Raw genomic sequence first — 14,797 nt, forward strand, 5'->3', positions numbered from 1 at the left:
TTTTACATTTAAGATACATTTCCCCCTCCATACAGATCAACTTTATTCTTTGTTAATGGCTACAGAACAGTCACAGGATAGGAGAACCATAACTAATTTAACAATTCCCCTATTGATGGCTGTTTGGTATTTTTAGGTTTTTTTCCTAGTGTAGTTAATAATATTGCTATGAAAGTTTTTTTAGACATTTTAAAAGGGTATTTTCCATAGGATAGTACCCATAAGGGAAATTTGTGTATGTACTCTCATTAAATTCTTTAACACGATAAATACATGTTCATGGTAAAATATTCAAGCAAGTACAGAAGGATGTGTGGTGAAAAGGAAAGTCCTCTCCACTTTCTACCCTGAAACTTCAGGACCACTGCCATAGATATCTGCTCATAATAGTTTTCTTGTGAGAAAATACACATAAGTTTAATAGAGGGTCCCAAATTGCCCTCCAGAAACTGTATGATGTCTAGTTCTTCTTCTTTTCTTTCCTTTTTGTTCGGGGGGAGTGGGTAAGATTCTCACTTTTTCCCTGTGGGCAGTCAGTATGCTGCTATTGCCAACTTGGAAGAAAAAGATTGTAAGGGAGGCTGGAGTGTTTTTCCCACACCGCCCTCAACCTCACATAAAACCACGTGTGACAACGTCGAAGTGAAGAAAACCAGCTGACCAGGGTTGAGTTATGAGTAAAAGGTCTTGTGGAGAAGAGGAAAGAAAAGAAGGCAGGTGTGAAATGGATCATAGTTTCCTGGCTTCACACCGGTCCAGAGAACCTAAAAATCTGCCACCTTAGTTTCAGCTTTTCTAAGAGCATTAAAGTCTACTGGAGTTAGGTCTGGTTGACAACAGGCTGGGGGAAAGGAAACAGCAACAAGTAAATAAAACTTGCACTGGTGTTTTAGAGGACGCTACTTTTGCCTACAGAGACAGTAATGATCACAACTTCTTTGGACACCAAGTATCACACTAGGTGCCTTCCCAGAGCTCAAATCATAATAACCTGAGTGGCAGCTGTCAATGTCCCCATTACTACCGAAGAGGAAATCAAGCTTAAACAAAAGGAAAACTTGCCCAATGTTGTCTATCAATGTAGGGATTCAAACTGTGCCTTTGACAAGTCCAGAATGCCTGTTTTCCTCCCCCTGCAGCTCCCCCTTTATCATGAGAGACAGAAAACTGAATTAGGAGAATGGGAGGGAATTCATGGGTCACCTTGCAGAAGAAATGACACTAGAATCCAGGAAGACACGTAAAACCAACTTGTGAACTGATATTCCGCATTCTGCTGGGGATGGAGAAAATAACCCCTTCAATCAGTCACCTAGGTTTCATTTCATATGACACCAGCTTTAATTTATGGGTGTCATTGTGCAATTTCAGGTTGGTGCAATGGTTGTAGCATACCCCAGAAAAGGCAGTGAGCAAAATATGTTAGATGCTATCTGAAAAATTTTCTAATCTTAAAGAAAATGTGGCAAATGCAGCATGCAGTTACTTTTATAGTGTGATCCTGGAGAAGTGCCACTCCTCAAGGTGGCTTCCTTAGAAAACTTGCCTCTCATCTGATGCCAGGAATTCAATGATCAAAGCTCCCTCTTGATTTAAGTCTCTGTCCAAATCCAAACACCTCTGAAACAAGACAAGCTTTAGGTTATCAGTAAGTTATGCCTCAGATGAATGACTATTTGGAGAAGGTTTTGGCAGAAGAGTGGGAGGGAGGCAGAAGATTTGGGCCCTTGAGGGTAAATTTAGCACAGTTGAGAAGAATGAGCCCATTTCCTGATTTTGCCTTAATTTTGCAATTAATTTGACTCTATATTGTCAAAATCACCAGCATAGCCAGTTAAAAGTTAGCATTGTCCGCCCAATAGTGGTTCCTGATTACACGAACTGAAATCTTCCCCAAAGAAAATGTGGACACATGGACAAGAGAACAAGGTCCTATTTTATGGGCAGCATTTGTAGAAGGAAAGAAAAGAAAGTAACACTTGAGAGATCAATTTGTCACTTGAGTGATTTTAGTTTGCTAGTAGGTTTATATAGCTCTTTTAAATCCTCCAAATTAACCCAATGATTCAGGAACTATTATTATTCTTCCCACGTTAAAAATAAGGCAACAGATTTTATTGACAAAACCAAAAAATAAGGCAACAGAGAGGTTTATATCCTTGTCTCAGAAAGCCCCTGATAAAGAGTGAGGTCAGGGTAACACTTGGATCTACTTGATCAGAAAGCTCCAGTTCTCCCCACTGTCTGCCTTACTAGAGTAGAAAGCTAAAATTATGCTATTCTTCACAAAGAATATCAATGTCCAAGGTATCAGACACACCAACTTTCACTGACATGTGGGCTGGGCTAACTGAGCAGTGAAGGGGCTGATGTTATAAGAGTAAGGAGGAGCCGTTTCTCGGAGGAACCAGGGAATGTGCTCACATGTTGAAATCCAGCGTAAGCAATCCACAACCAAATGGGACAGAGAAAAACTCCGGGGAACACAGCTTAGAGAACCAGGTTGTGCAAGTAATTGTTTGTGTCAGATTGGGGGACATTTAAGTCTCCTGTGGAAAGCTACAATGGCATAGTAAAGTGCTCTGGAGCTGGACCTCTTACTAAGACACTTGGCCACTCTGAACCTCAACTTCCTCAGCTATAAAATGGGGAGAATAATACCTTGTTGAGTCACGATTCAATGAAAATGCATGCTGAGCAAGCACCACAGTGCCTGGAGCATAGAAAGGACTCACAAAAATTAACATCTATTTTGATTTTTTCTGTCTCTCTGAAATTCACAATCCAAATTCTACTTTGTCGATGCATTAACATAGAGAACGTGATATAAAGGCCCCTTGCACAAGCTTACCTTTGTGCAAATATGTGGGCCTCATTGTCTTGTTTGACCGTGTTTGATACACGCCAGATGCCTGAGAAGCTTTTGAACATGAAGACAGCATGGCTGTGAACATGGCCAAGAAAAAGAGACACGGCCAAACAAGGTCTGGTAACTTTCACCCATGTGGTACAGATGAGAAAACAGTTTCACTTGGTCTCTCTCTTTCTCTGGTGGCTTTTGTGTGGTTTCCCTGGAAGGTTTTACCCTGGCATTTTCCAGAAATAGCACTGTTTTGGGGGAATGATAACAGGCAATCAGCATTTCCCAGAGACTGAGATATGTTTAGCTCATTTACCAGCTGCTCCCCAGTGCCTTGCTGAGTGCACAGCTGGTCATTTGCACCAGGTGCCGGAGCTTGCACTGACCAAGGAACAGCTTAGGGACCTTTGGAGAGACTGAGCCGGAAACCCGAGTGAGTTTCGCTGGTGGTGTAACATGAAATCCATCCCAATAGAAGAACAAACTTCACTGCAGGCTCGCCTGACAAACTGTTAAAACACAGATGTCTCTTAAAATCCATTTGGAAATCAACAAATGCCAAGACATCAAAAGAGATCATGTGAGTTTAGAAGAAAAACTTTCCTTGGAAATTTTCAAGCCACAGTGTCACATAAGACAGCTACAACTAGCACTTGAAATGTGGCTGGTCCAAATTGATGTGTGCTTAAAATAAATTTTGAAGACTTGGTACAAAAATATGTAAAATATATCACTGTTGTTTTTTTTTATCTTATGGCATGTTAAATTGATGATATCTAATATTTTTGATATACTGGATTAAGCAATATATATTGTTAAAATTTACTTTTTTTCCTTTTTTTAAAAATGTAGCTACTAGAACATTTTAAATGACATATATGGCTCATATTATATTTCTATTGGACAGCACTGCTTGAGAACTTCACATAGAATTTTTAGTCATATTCATGACTTCAGTCAATATTTACCTCCATTTTAAGGCCTGATTATGCTGCTCTCAGACTAACCAGGGTTTATCTGTATACTAGGCACTTTACTAACTTTATTGCAGGAATGATCTTCTCTAACCCTTATAACAATATGAAGCATTTTTGTAATATCTTTCCTGGTGTTTCAGGTGAGGAAAGCAAGGCTTATAGACTAAAGTGACTTGCCCAAATTGACACAGCTAGTAAGGAGCACAGGTGGAATCTGAACCATGTCTTTCCAACTCCAAACCTTATAGATGCTCTGATTAATAATTGCTTGTCAAAAGTTAATCCACAATATATAATCTGTCTCAAAAAAGTTGCATTTAAAAGAGTTCATCCACCAAAAAAAGGCTGTATTATGCTTTGAAATGTGCTCTGGGAAAGATGTCAGGATATCTGAGTTATGGTTGATATTTTGTCAACTGTGATGGCTTAAATGAGACGTGATCTTGCCAACCTCATTCTCCTCATCTGTAAAATGGGGATGACTTATACAGTTATTTGTTCATTCCCTGACCATTTATTGGGTCCCTACTATGTGTAGACATCATGTTAAGGTCTGGTCAGGTGTCTTAGGAGCATGCATAACATGGTCATGAGAAGTTAATGAAATCTGGTGTGAAAACTTTTGCAGACTAAGACAGACTGGTGATAGAAATGACAAAATTCACTCAACTATTTTACACAACAGTAGGTTTCATGGTTTATTTTACCCTGGAAAAATTGGGATGCTCGAAATTTGAGTTATAGTGGTAAAGAGGCATATGAAAAAACTAAAAATGTTCCAGATCAGTAGAGAATGGGAAATTTTGAATTGTGTATATGTTAATACAATAAAAAAGTTTGGAGAAAATGAAAAAATCAGTGAAGGGAAGTCTGCACATCGGAAATGATGGGCTCTTCAGTAGGGCCCCATAACTGTCAAAATAAAATCCAAATTCCTTACAAGGCCCTGCCTGAACTGGCCGTTAAAGACATCTTCTGATAGCACTTTGCCCTCACAACAGGAGATTCCAGCCCCAATGGTTCCTGTTCTCTTATGCATCCAGCAGTTTTTCACTCCAGGGATTCTGCAGTTTCCTCTAGGTAGGACGCTCACTTCCTTAGACCTCACGTCTGGCTCCTTTTCAACTTTCTCATATCTTCTCAAATGTTCTCTCTCCACAGAGGTCTGCCGTGACCACAAGCTGAACATGTCGCCGTATTCTATTTTCCTTATAGCACTCATTTCTCCTCCTCCTTCCCAACCAGACTGTGAACACCATGAGAGAGTCTGTTGTGTTCATTGCTCTATTTCCAATACTCAGAATAACACCTGCTCATACCTGGCTCTTGATAAATATTTCCTGAATGGCTCAATATGTTACCTGGAATCTTATTAGATTGTTTAAACTGTGCTGTAACTTGACGTCCTTCAATCATCTCATCCTGCCGTGGACGAACCCCTGTGTTAGGCACTGGGCTGTGGAGACAAATGTCCTGGTCTTTGTCCTCAGGAAGCTCAGAGCTTAGTAGGTTCCAAACACAACAATTTCTGCAACAGAGTTGTTATATGACTGCCATGAGCACTTTGTTTCATTTCACTCTGTATACTGCTAAGGAAATAACCCACCAGAGGTTGATACCAAGATAACCTCAAACATAGCTCAGGCTCTGTTTACCAGGAGCTTCAAATGGTTGTTGAAAAGGGAACTCCCTTGTGCTCTTCTATTTTTGAAAAACAAACTAACCATCCCAGATAATTATGATTATGGGAGATCTTGGGGCATGTATTTCTAGATGTGGATGACTCAAAATGAGAAGACAGTTTGTGTCCAAAGGGTACATATGCTTTCAGCAGTTTGTAGGGAAAACAGATTCCTTAATACGTTGTTAGATTACAAAAGCAAGTTGTGGACCAATATATAGAACAGATGCTCTTTTTTTGTTTATTTATATTCTGTAAACATGTGAGCAAATAAGAATACATTCTAAATGGTTAATTTCAGCTATCTTTAACAGTAGAGAAAGGGCAGATAGTAACACACTATGAATATTTTCTTCACATTCCTCCAATTTTTTTTAATATAATGAGTGTGGGATAGATTTTGTACTTGCAAAAATGAATAAAACAGTTTTTAAAATGAAAATGTAAACAGAAGCACCAGAAAGCTTCCCTGCATTTGATATGTAGCAGTTTTCAGGTCTTGAAGCTTTTCATCACAGTTCTGTGCCTCAACTACTACAACAAAACCTGCATCCAAGCTGGGGATCATAAAATAAGAAGGAGAGCCGGAGACCCGGCTTCAATTTCCGGTGCCTGCCCATGCAAAAAGCAAACAAACAAACAAAAAAAAGAAAAATAGGAAGGAGAAACTGAGCTCACCTCTGGAGAATCTGATGGTGCCTAGCTCCCTAAACACCAGCCAAGTACACTCATGTATCGTGATTCACTCTTGCAATGGTTAGGGCCTCTGAGACATCTTTCATTGGAGGTTGTCCTTTATTTATTTAATGTTTTTATTGTGAAATATTACATAAATGCAAAAAAAGAAATAAATTCCCAAGTATATTTTAATACACAGTTATAAAACAGATTTCAAAGTTGGTGTGGGTTGCAGTTCCACAAGCTCAGATTTTTCCTTCTAGTTGTTCTAAGACATTGGAGACTAAAAGATATATCAGTATAATGATTCAGAAGTCATACTCATTTGTTAAATCCTAACTTCTCTGTTATAACTCATCCTTTTCCTTTGATCCTTCTCCCAATCTTTAGGGATATTTGGGTTATGCCCATTCTAACTTTTTTCCATGATGAAAAGAGGTGCCAACAATATGGGACAGGTGGATGGAATTGGTAGATGTTCTTGGAAAGACTGGGACCTCTGGGTTTCAGAACTTATCTGGCCTGGGAACCAACTGAAGGTTTTAAGTTTCTGAAAAGTAGACTTAGTGCATGGAACTTTGTAGAATCTCAGTTAGAGCCCTAGGTTCTTAGGGTTAACAGAAATAATGTTGGTTGGAGTTTGTCGTACCTTGGCAATTAGCAATATCTAGCTGAAGCTTGCATAAGAGTAGCCTCCAGAATAGCCTCTTGACTCTATGTGAACTCTCTTAGCCACTAATACCTTATTTTGTTACATTTATTTTCCATCTTTTGGTCAGGAAAGTGTGTTGATCCCACTGAACCAAGGGCAGGTTCATCCCTGGGGGTCATGTCCCATGTTGCCAGGGAGACTCCCACCCTGGATGTCATGTCCTCTATAGGGGGAAGGATAATGATTTTCCCTGCACAGCTGGGTTTAGGGAGAGAGAGACCACATCTGAGCAACAAAAGAGGTTCTCTTAAAGTAACCCTTAGGCATAATTACAGATAGGCTTAGACTTTCAACTATAGAAATAAGTTTCCATAAGGCAAGCCTCAAGATCAAGGGCTTGGCACTTTATTGAGAGCACCGATTATGAGCCAGGTAATTTGTTTACATCATCCCATGTTATTTTCCAATCAACTCTTAGAAAGTAGTTATTATTATAGAGCTTAATCTGAAATTTTACAAAAGTTCCATGTACTATATGATTACTTTCCAGAAATCTACAACCTCCAGATGGGTTCCTAGGCCAGATATTTCCTGAAACCTAGAAGGACCAGCTTCTCTAAAACCTCAACTAGTTCCATCCCCCTATCCTGTACTACAACAGCCCTTTCCAACAGGAAAAAGCATGGGCATAGCCAAAATACACCTAAAGATTGGGAGAAAGATCAAAGGAGAAGGTGGAGTTATAACAGAGAATATCAGATTTAATAAATGAGTATGAGTGCTGAATCCATTATATTGATATTTCTTTTAGTAACCAGTGTCTTAGAGCAGCTAGAAGTTAAACCCTAATATTGTAGAACTGTAACCCATACCAAACTCTGGAATCTGTTCTATAACTAATTGTTGCAGTATGCTTTGAGATTTATTGCTTTTTGTATATATGTTATTTTTCACAATAAAAAAGCAGTTATTATTATTCTTACCTGCCATATTTGGAAACTGAGGTTCTAGAAATTTAGATGAATTGCCCAAGTAGTTATTACAGAGCTGGTAAGAGGCAGAGCCCAGCTTCGAACACACTCCTTTCAATTTTGTGCCTATTTCAGTTGTGTCCATTTGCTACCTCTTTAGAATCGATATGGTATAATGAATTATTTTGCAAATAGTTCCAAAGCTGAATTAAACTCTGTTCTCAGTGGGAGACTAATTCTAGACATCTATGAAAGGTTTCTACTATCTACTTTCTTGGGAGCCTGATAGTCTACCGGTAGATTATGTCCTATTGGGAAAGGTATCACATCCCTGAGGTCTAATTCCCAAGTACAGTGACTTTTGTTTATGTTTGTTTGTTTGATTTGGGGGTGCTTGGGCTGGGAATCAAACTTGGGTCTCCTGCATGGCAGGCGAGCATTCTACTACTGAACCACCCATGTACCCTCAATGACTTTTACAGAACGGTTAACATGCAACATCATTACAAAACACAAATACCATCATGTGAAGTAGTTATCAGGAAAGTACATTTGGCAAGGTTCCGAGGGAATGAGACATCGCCTGGGAAGATTTGATGGTGGAGCTGGAGAAGACATAGGCATAGAATTGGGTTAGGATGTCCTGTAGGGGTGTCATTGTTGGACCCTGGGTAACTAAGGGATATGGAGATGCCAGATGTAGAAAAGGAAGGTGCTGCTAAAGATGTACATCAACAGCCAGGTCAGGCCTGAGCTCAATTACTGTGCTAATAAGGTCATGGATGGGCATGAAGCAAAAAGAACCAGTACACGTGTGCTGCAGTGCCACAGATTGCACTACCGATCCCAGCTACAAGTTCTGTAAATGCTGCCATTTGTTTCATGGGCAATAGGGAATAAAACTCTATGGCTCAATGAGAAGCAATCAGTCACCCCATTGAGAAGATGCGTCAAAGGGCATGTTCTCCCAGGGATTTGCTAAGGTGTCTTTCTCAGATTCTAAGAGTGAGGAGACAGTTTTCAGATATTGTGGGGTGGAGGGGGGATGGAGGTTGTTTTAAAAAATGGATCTTGTTGATTAATAGAGTTCTAGAAGCAATCTAGACAAAAATATGGTCTTTTTTCCTGTTTATATGGGATGTGCTTTTCTTTCCACAGAAAAAGCGCACATTGAAGGGTTCCATTGAACTCTCCCGAATCAAATGTGTTGAGATTGTGAAAAGTGACATTAGCATTCCATGCCACTATAAGTACCCATTTCAGGTAAGTGCATCAGCCTGAGGGAGACAGTTCCCCATTCCCTGGACCATAGTTAAACCTTAATCCTTGTAGGAGAAGACAGGAAAGTCTCCAAGATTAGAACTTAGAGCAAGTCTATAAGAGAGCTTCTATATTCTTTAAATCAAGGGTGAATTCATTCATTCATTTATTCATGCAACAAAGACTGAGCACAAAATCTTGAAAAGTTGGTTATTCCTCCTTCCCCTTTCCTATATACCTTCTTTATCTCAAAGAAAGCCCTAATTACTCTGCCCCTGGCTGGGAGGGGAGAGAGAGAGAGTAGAGGAGAAAAGCTGTCATCAAGGACCTAAAACTTAATTATCTTTAAGTGGTGTTCACTCTATGAGTTTGGGCAATGGATTCAATCCTTGGTTATAAATTGCTTAAAGACTCAGATTTTATAATCTGGGAATTATCTGGAGCTGTGCTGTCTAATACAGTAGCCACTATCCACATGTGGCACTTTGCATTTAAATGTAAATTAATTATCGTTAAGCAATATTAAAAAATTCAGTTCCCCAGTAACACTAGCCACAGCTCACATGTTCAATAACCACATGCGACTTGTGGTTACCTGTTTTAGTTTCCTGGCTGCTAAAAGAAATAGCACACAATGGGTTGGCTTAAACAACGGGAATTTATTGGCTCAGGGCTTTGAAGTTGGAAGTCCAAAACTAAGAAGTCAGCAAATTTTCTGCCTGAAGACTGTGGCATTCTGGGCCTGGCCAGTAGTGATGCTTGGTCCTTGGCGTTTCCATGACAACGATGCACATGCTGGCATCTTTTCCTTTCTCTTCCAGGTTCTGTTGACTTCCAGCTTCTTGCTACTTATTGTGGCTTCTTTTCTGAGCTCAATTTCCTTTGCTCGTAAGGGCATCAGCCACATTGGACTCAGGTTCACCCTCATTCCGGTTGGGCACAGCTTCATTAATACCATTTTCAAAGGTCCTACTTACAAATGGGCTCACACACACAGGACCAGGGGTTTGGACCTGAACATGTCTTTCGTGGAAAGACATGATTCAATCCCCAATCCTACTGTGTTGGACAGCACAGATGACAGAATATTTCCATCACTGCAGAAAGTTCTACTGATATGGAGTATTTGACAGCACTGGGAGAGAGAATCTTTAACAGTCTTTAGGCCTCTGAATTGGCATTTGTACCAAGGTCATTTTAGACATGGTCTGAGTTCTCTCAGCATTTTTTAGCATTTATTGCTCTGAAGGAGTAGGTTTCTCTAACACATCTAGAGAATCATTATGATTTGCCAATTTGAAGGATGAATATTCCATTTTAAATCTGGCATGAAGAAGGGCTTTCTTCCTACTAGAAAAGCAGCCCCCATGAATTGGAATTTCTAAGACTGACAGTAAAAAGAATGACATGTATTTTCCAGTTGTTAAAATCCTAATTACAAACGAGTGCATGAAAAACTGAAGTACAGAGGTCTGTAGGTTAGCTGATAGTATTATGCCAATGTAAATTTCCTGGTTTTAAAAATGTACTTCAGATATATAAGATGTTATCAATGGGGAAAGCTGGGTGAAGAGTACATGGGAATACTGTATATTTTTGTAACTTTTGTGTGTTTTCAATTATTTCAAAATAAAAAAGTTTTTAAAATCCCAATTATACATCTAACATCCAATATCTTATGCTTTTATAACCAGAAAAGTTTTTCAATCACTGAAAATTTAATATGAGAAATAAATGTGCTGTCTGATCCAAGAAAGGACTCTTTCTCCTAAGAGTGCCAAGCTGCTGTTTTAAATTAGCAATTGCTTACTGGTGGCATGCAGCTGAGATAGCAGCCTGTGCTACGGGTGCACAGCACCCAATATCTGGATAAAACTGACACAGGTCTCCTAATCACCCAGATGCCTGCCTATATAACGACAAACACCTGAGACACCCACCCTCAGCCCGGTAAGCCAGACGGGCTTGTTGTCAGTCTTCTATCTCAGGGTGCCTGCCTGACTTTGGACTCCTGTGTGTATCTCCAGGTTGTGCATGATAACTACCTCCTGTATGTATTCGCTCCAGACCGCGAGAGCCGTCAGCGCTGGGTGCTGGCCCTTAAAGAAGGTAATTAAGATCCTGTGCAAATGAGTTCTGAGCTATACATTCTAACTAATAACAGTCACAGGGTTGTTTGAGTCCTAAATGAATTGGTACATGTAAAGCATTTAGAAATGCTCAATATTACTATGGCTATCACTTAATCTGAAGCACAAGATTTGCCAGAAGAACTGGGTTCAATTATTAATCTGTCTCTAAATAGCCAAAGGGACTAAGAGTAACCATTTGAAGTTTCTCGAGCCTCAATTTCTCTCTCTCTGAAAAATGAGACTCAAAATCTGAGTCTTATCTTGTTCCAAGATTGTTCTCCTTCTTTGAAGTTTTACTCACAGGAGGTTAAAGCTGGAAGGAGCATTGGAGATGCCCTATGTGGTCCTCAGTTATTGCTTTTTTTTTTCAGCAGGAGAGCCCTTTTCCCCCTACCAATGTTGTACTTCAAAGCCACAAATTTAGAAGAGATACAAGCCAAGTTGTCATTGTTAAACGTGGAGGGTCTAGAATTCCAGCCACTCAGCCTTCCTGTTACATCTAAGGCACTTTTGTGGAGCCCAATGATCCAGTCTAATGTATTGTAGAGTGGGGAAACTGAGGCTCAGGTGAGGGTTTACCCAGTCTCAGGGCACACAATGAACTTGAGGCAGGGCCACATCAGAACCCAGATCTGCTGATTCATAAACCCAACATGGGCTCCTCAATAAAAGGTACAAAAAATTTAGGTACCCTATGAAAGGCCATTTTCTGAGTATTCGGGATAATATCCATCAAGCTCATGCAATGGGGTCAAATGTCAAGTGTTAGACTGATCTGGAATTAACTCTTCTGCTGGTGCTAATCCCTTTCAGAAACAAGGAATAACAACAGTTTGGTGCCCAAGTATCATCCTAATTTCTGGATGGATGGGAGGTGGAGGTGCTGTGCCCAGTTAGAGAAGCTTGCAGTGGGCTGTGCCGAATATGATCCAACCAAAAATGGTAAGAGACTGAGGAATTAATTTCCTTTCTTTGTTTTGAAAGGATTGACTCTGTACTGTACTTGTAGGGGTAAAAGCTCTCAGCCTCCCTTTATCAACTTCCCCATCTATAAAACCTTTGGGAAGGAGCAGAGGCAGTGATAGTATTCCCTACTATATATAATAGGGGGGAGGGTCAGGGACTGAATGCAAAATTCTGGATTATGAGAATTTACAGAGGGAAATCATTTGTTTCTACCACCAGTCAGCTGATGTGTTTCCACCTCAATGCTGATATATTATAGCTCCTTGCTGCTCAAAGTGTGATCCTTGTGGACCAGCAGTATGGACAGTACCTGAGAGCTAATTAGAGATGCAAATTCTCTGGCTGCACCCTAGAACTACTAGGTCAGAATTTGTATTTTAACAAGTCACCCAAAAGATTTGTGTGCACAGTAAGGTCTGAGAAGTACTACTATAACCTTCATGTTTGGAACTTTGAATGGCCCGGTCCACTCAAATCTTAAGCATTTGAGACAGATTTAAAAGTATGCAATATTTATTTATTTATAGTGCACCACATCACATGTATTTAATTACATGCACTCAACTCTATACACTTGGGGTGAGGGGAAGAAACTAAAAATAAATTCCTATTTTACCCTGTTACTTCCTCCTGTCACCTCTTCAAACTTGTCCTTGACCTCCATAATCCAGAGAAAAGGAGGCCACAGTTGAAAAAGAAAGTGATAAAAGCTATTTCTTAGCCTTTGAAGTCAAAAGTCCAGGTCCCAGGGATTTCAGTGCAAACTCAATTTTTAGCTTATATGTTGACTTTAGAACCTTAGTCCCCAGTAAAGTACCACTCTACTATAATGCACTTTTACATGGTTCATGCTCTTGTTCTCACAACTGTCCTCTGGGATAGATGATGTGATGTTAAAGAAATGGAGGCCCTTGAGCCATTCAATATGTTCAAGGTCACACAGCTAGGCAGCACTCTGCAAATCCATTGCTGAATAGGCTCGAGGGCCCATATGAATTGTTTTACTTCCATTCCCTTCCCCCTTCAACCTCTTTTACCGTAGTTATATTTTCTTGTCTGTCAACTTCTTTCCTGCACTAAAACTTAAACCTCTGATGGGCAACCCAAGGTGGATGTACTACATGGAACACATGGCATGGTCTTCTGTGGCTTCCTGAGTTACAGCATGGAACACATAGCATGGTTTTCTGTGGCTTCCTGAGTTACAGCCTCTCTCAGTACCATTTTTAAAAACCACCACTTTTCATCCTCCACCTTGGGAGAGAAAGTCATCCAAGGTTATCAGTCCCTTAGCACTGAAGAATTATATTTATCAAGTTTAGAAGGCGATGATTTCCCACATTAGTCCTGGTGACCATGACTTATGCATGAACACTGGTATGTAATGAAAAATAAAAAAGTAAGGGTTTATGTGGGTACATCCGCCACAATAACAAGAGGGTATGGGCTTGCCTCAGAGAGTGAAAGGTGCCACCCCCAGCCAGAGATCTTGTCTCCCAATACCTGCCAGAACCTTAACGGGCAACCTTGAATGAATCATTTGAACATCATGGACCCTACTGTCCTCATCCCTAGAATGGTAGGCAGGTTTTAGGGGCCCTAAAATGAAAAAAAAAAATCTAAGCCCCTTTCCTGTTCTGGAAATTATTTGGATCTGCATTTCCATTCTGAAGTTTCCATCATCTGTGTTGCAACTATTCCTCTTTAGGGTAAAATAGGAGCTCATTTTTAGTTCCTTCCCCCCACCCCAAGTGTATAGAGTTGAGTGCATGTAATTAAATACAGGTGATGTGGTACACTATAAATTAATAAATATTGCATACTTTTAAATCTGTCTCGAATGCTTAAGATTTAAGTGGACCAGGCCATTCAAAGTTCCAAACATATATGAGGCCACACAGCTCATATATGGTAGAGCTGGGATGAGAACTCAAGTATACTGACTCCAATCTGTGTGCTAAATAGGAACTGGACTGTTCCTATTCAACATTTATGTGTGTTTTCCTTCTTCTCTGTTAATTGTGTACCCAAGTCAATACTCCACCCTGTTCCTTCTTAAGGAGTTAGCCCGAGGGCTTGGCTCCCGTTCCAATGTGTGAATCTCCTCTGCTACATCCCTGACCTGGGCTATCCAACTTCAAGTCAACCTCATGCAGAGACTACGAGCTCACCACCTATCTATACAGCCTTTACCCTTCCTATTTTAAATTAGGACAGAAGACTGCATTGAGCAAAGTTTGTGCACAACCTCCCTGTGAAAACCTCCTATCCCATGCATGCTCCCGGACTCCTGGACACACATTTCTAGTCCATGGATTCCAGGCCTGACTTTGCAGTGCCAGAAATGAGAACCAGTGAGAGACGGAGATTGAGAGATGGAGAGAAAGAGATGAAAAGAAGGAGAGAGCAGAAGGGAAGGAGAGAATAGAGGAGATGGAGGGGGGAGAGGGAGAAAGTAGGGAAAAAGAAAGGAGAGGTAAAGAAAAGAAGAGAGTCAAGACATGGGGACACAGAGAAATAAAAAGAAAGATGGGGGAGGGGTGTTTGGGGTAGAAAGCCAAAACACTTATTCATATGCCTAAAGGCAATTGAAAGTGGATTCCAGCCCCCTCAGGAAGCA

At 40.3% G+C, this 14,797-nt stretch overlaps 1 protein-coding gene across 1 annotated transcript in view; it reads left to right on the forward strand.

Annotated features, from left to right (window-relative positions):
• Positions 1 to 14,797, forward strand: part of ITK (IL2 inducible T cell kinase) — a 72,914-nt gene that overhangs the window by 16,210 nt on the left and 41,907 nt on the right. The window contains exons 2-4 of the mRNA XM_077137522.1: positions 8,978 to 9,082; positions 11,107 to 11,188; positions 12,025 to 12,153. Coding sequence (XP_076993637.1) covers positions 8,978 to 9,082; positions 11,107 to 11,188; positions 12,025 to 12,153 — 316 coding nt within the window. The remainder of the gene's footprint in view (positions 1 to 8,977; positions 9,083 to 11,106; positions 11,189 to 12,024; positions 12,154 to 14,797) is intronic.

This window comes from Tamandua tetradactyla, chromosome 20 (assembly GCF_023851605.1).
Source record: "Tamandua tetradactyla isolate mTamTet1 chromosome 20, mTamTet1.pri, whole genome shotgun sequence".
Lineage (NCBI taxonomy): Eukaryota > Metazoa > Chordata > Mammalia > Pilosa > Myrmecophagidae > Tamandua > Tamandua tetradactyla.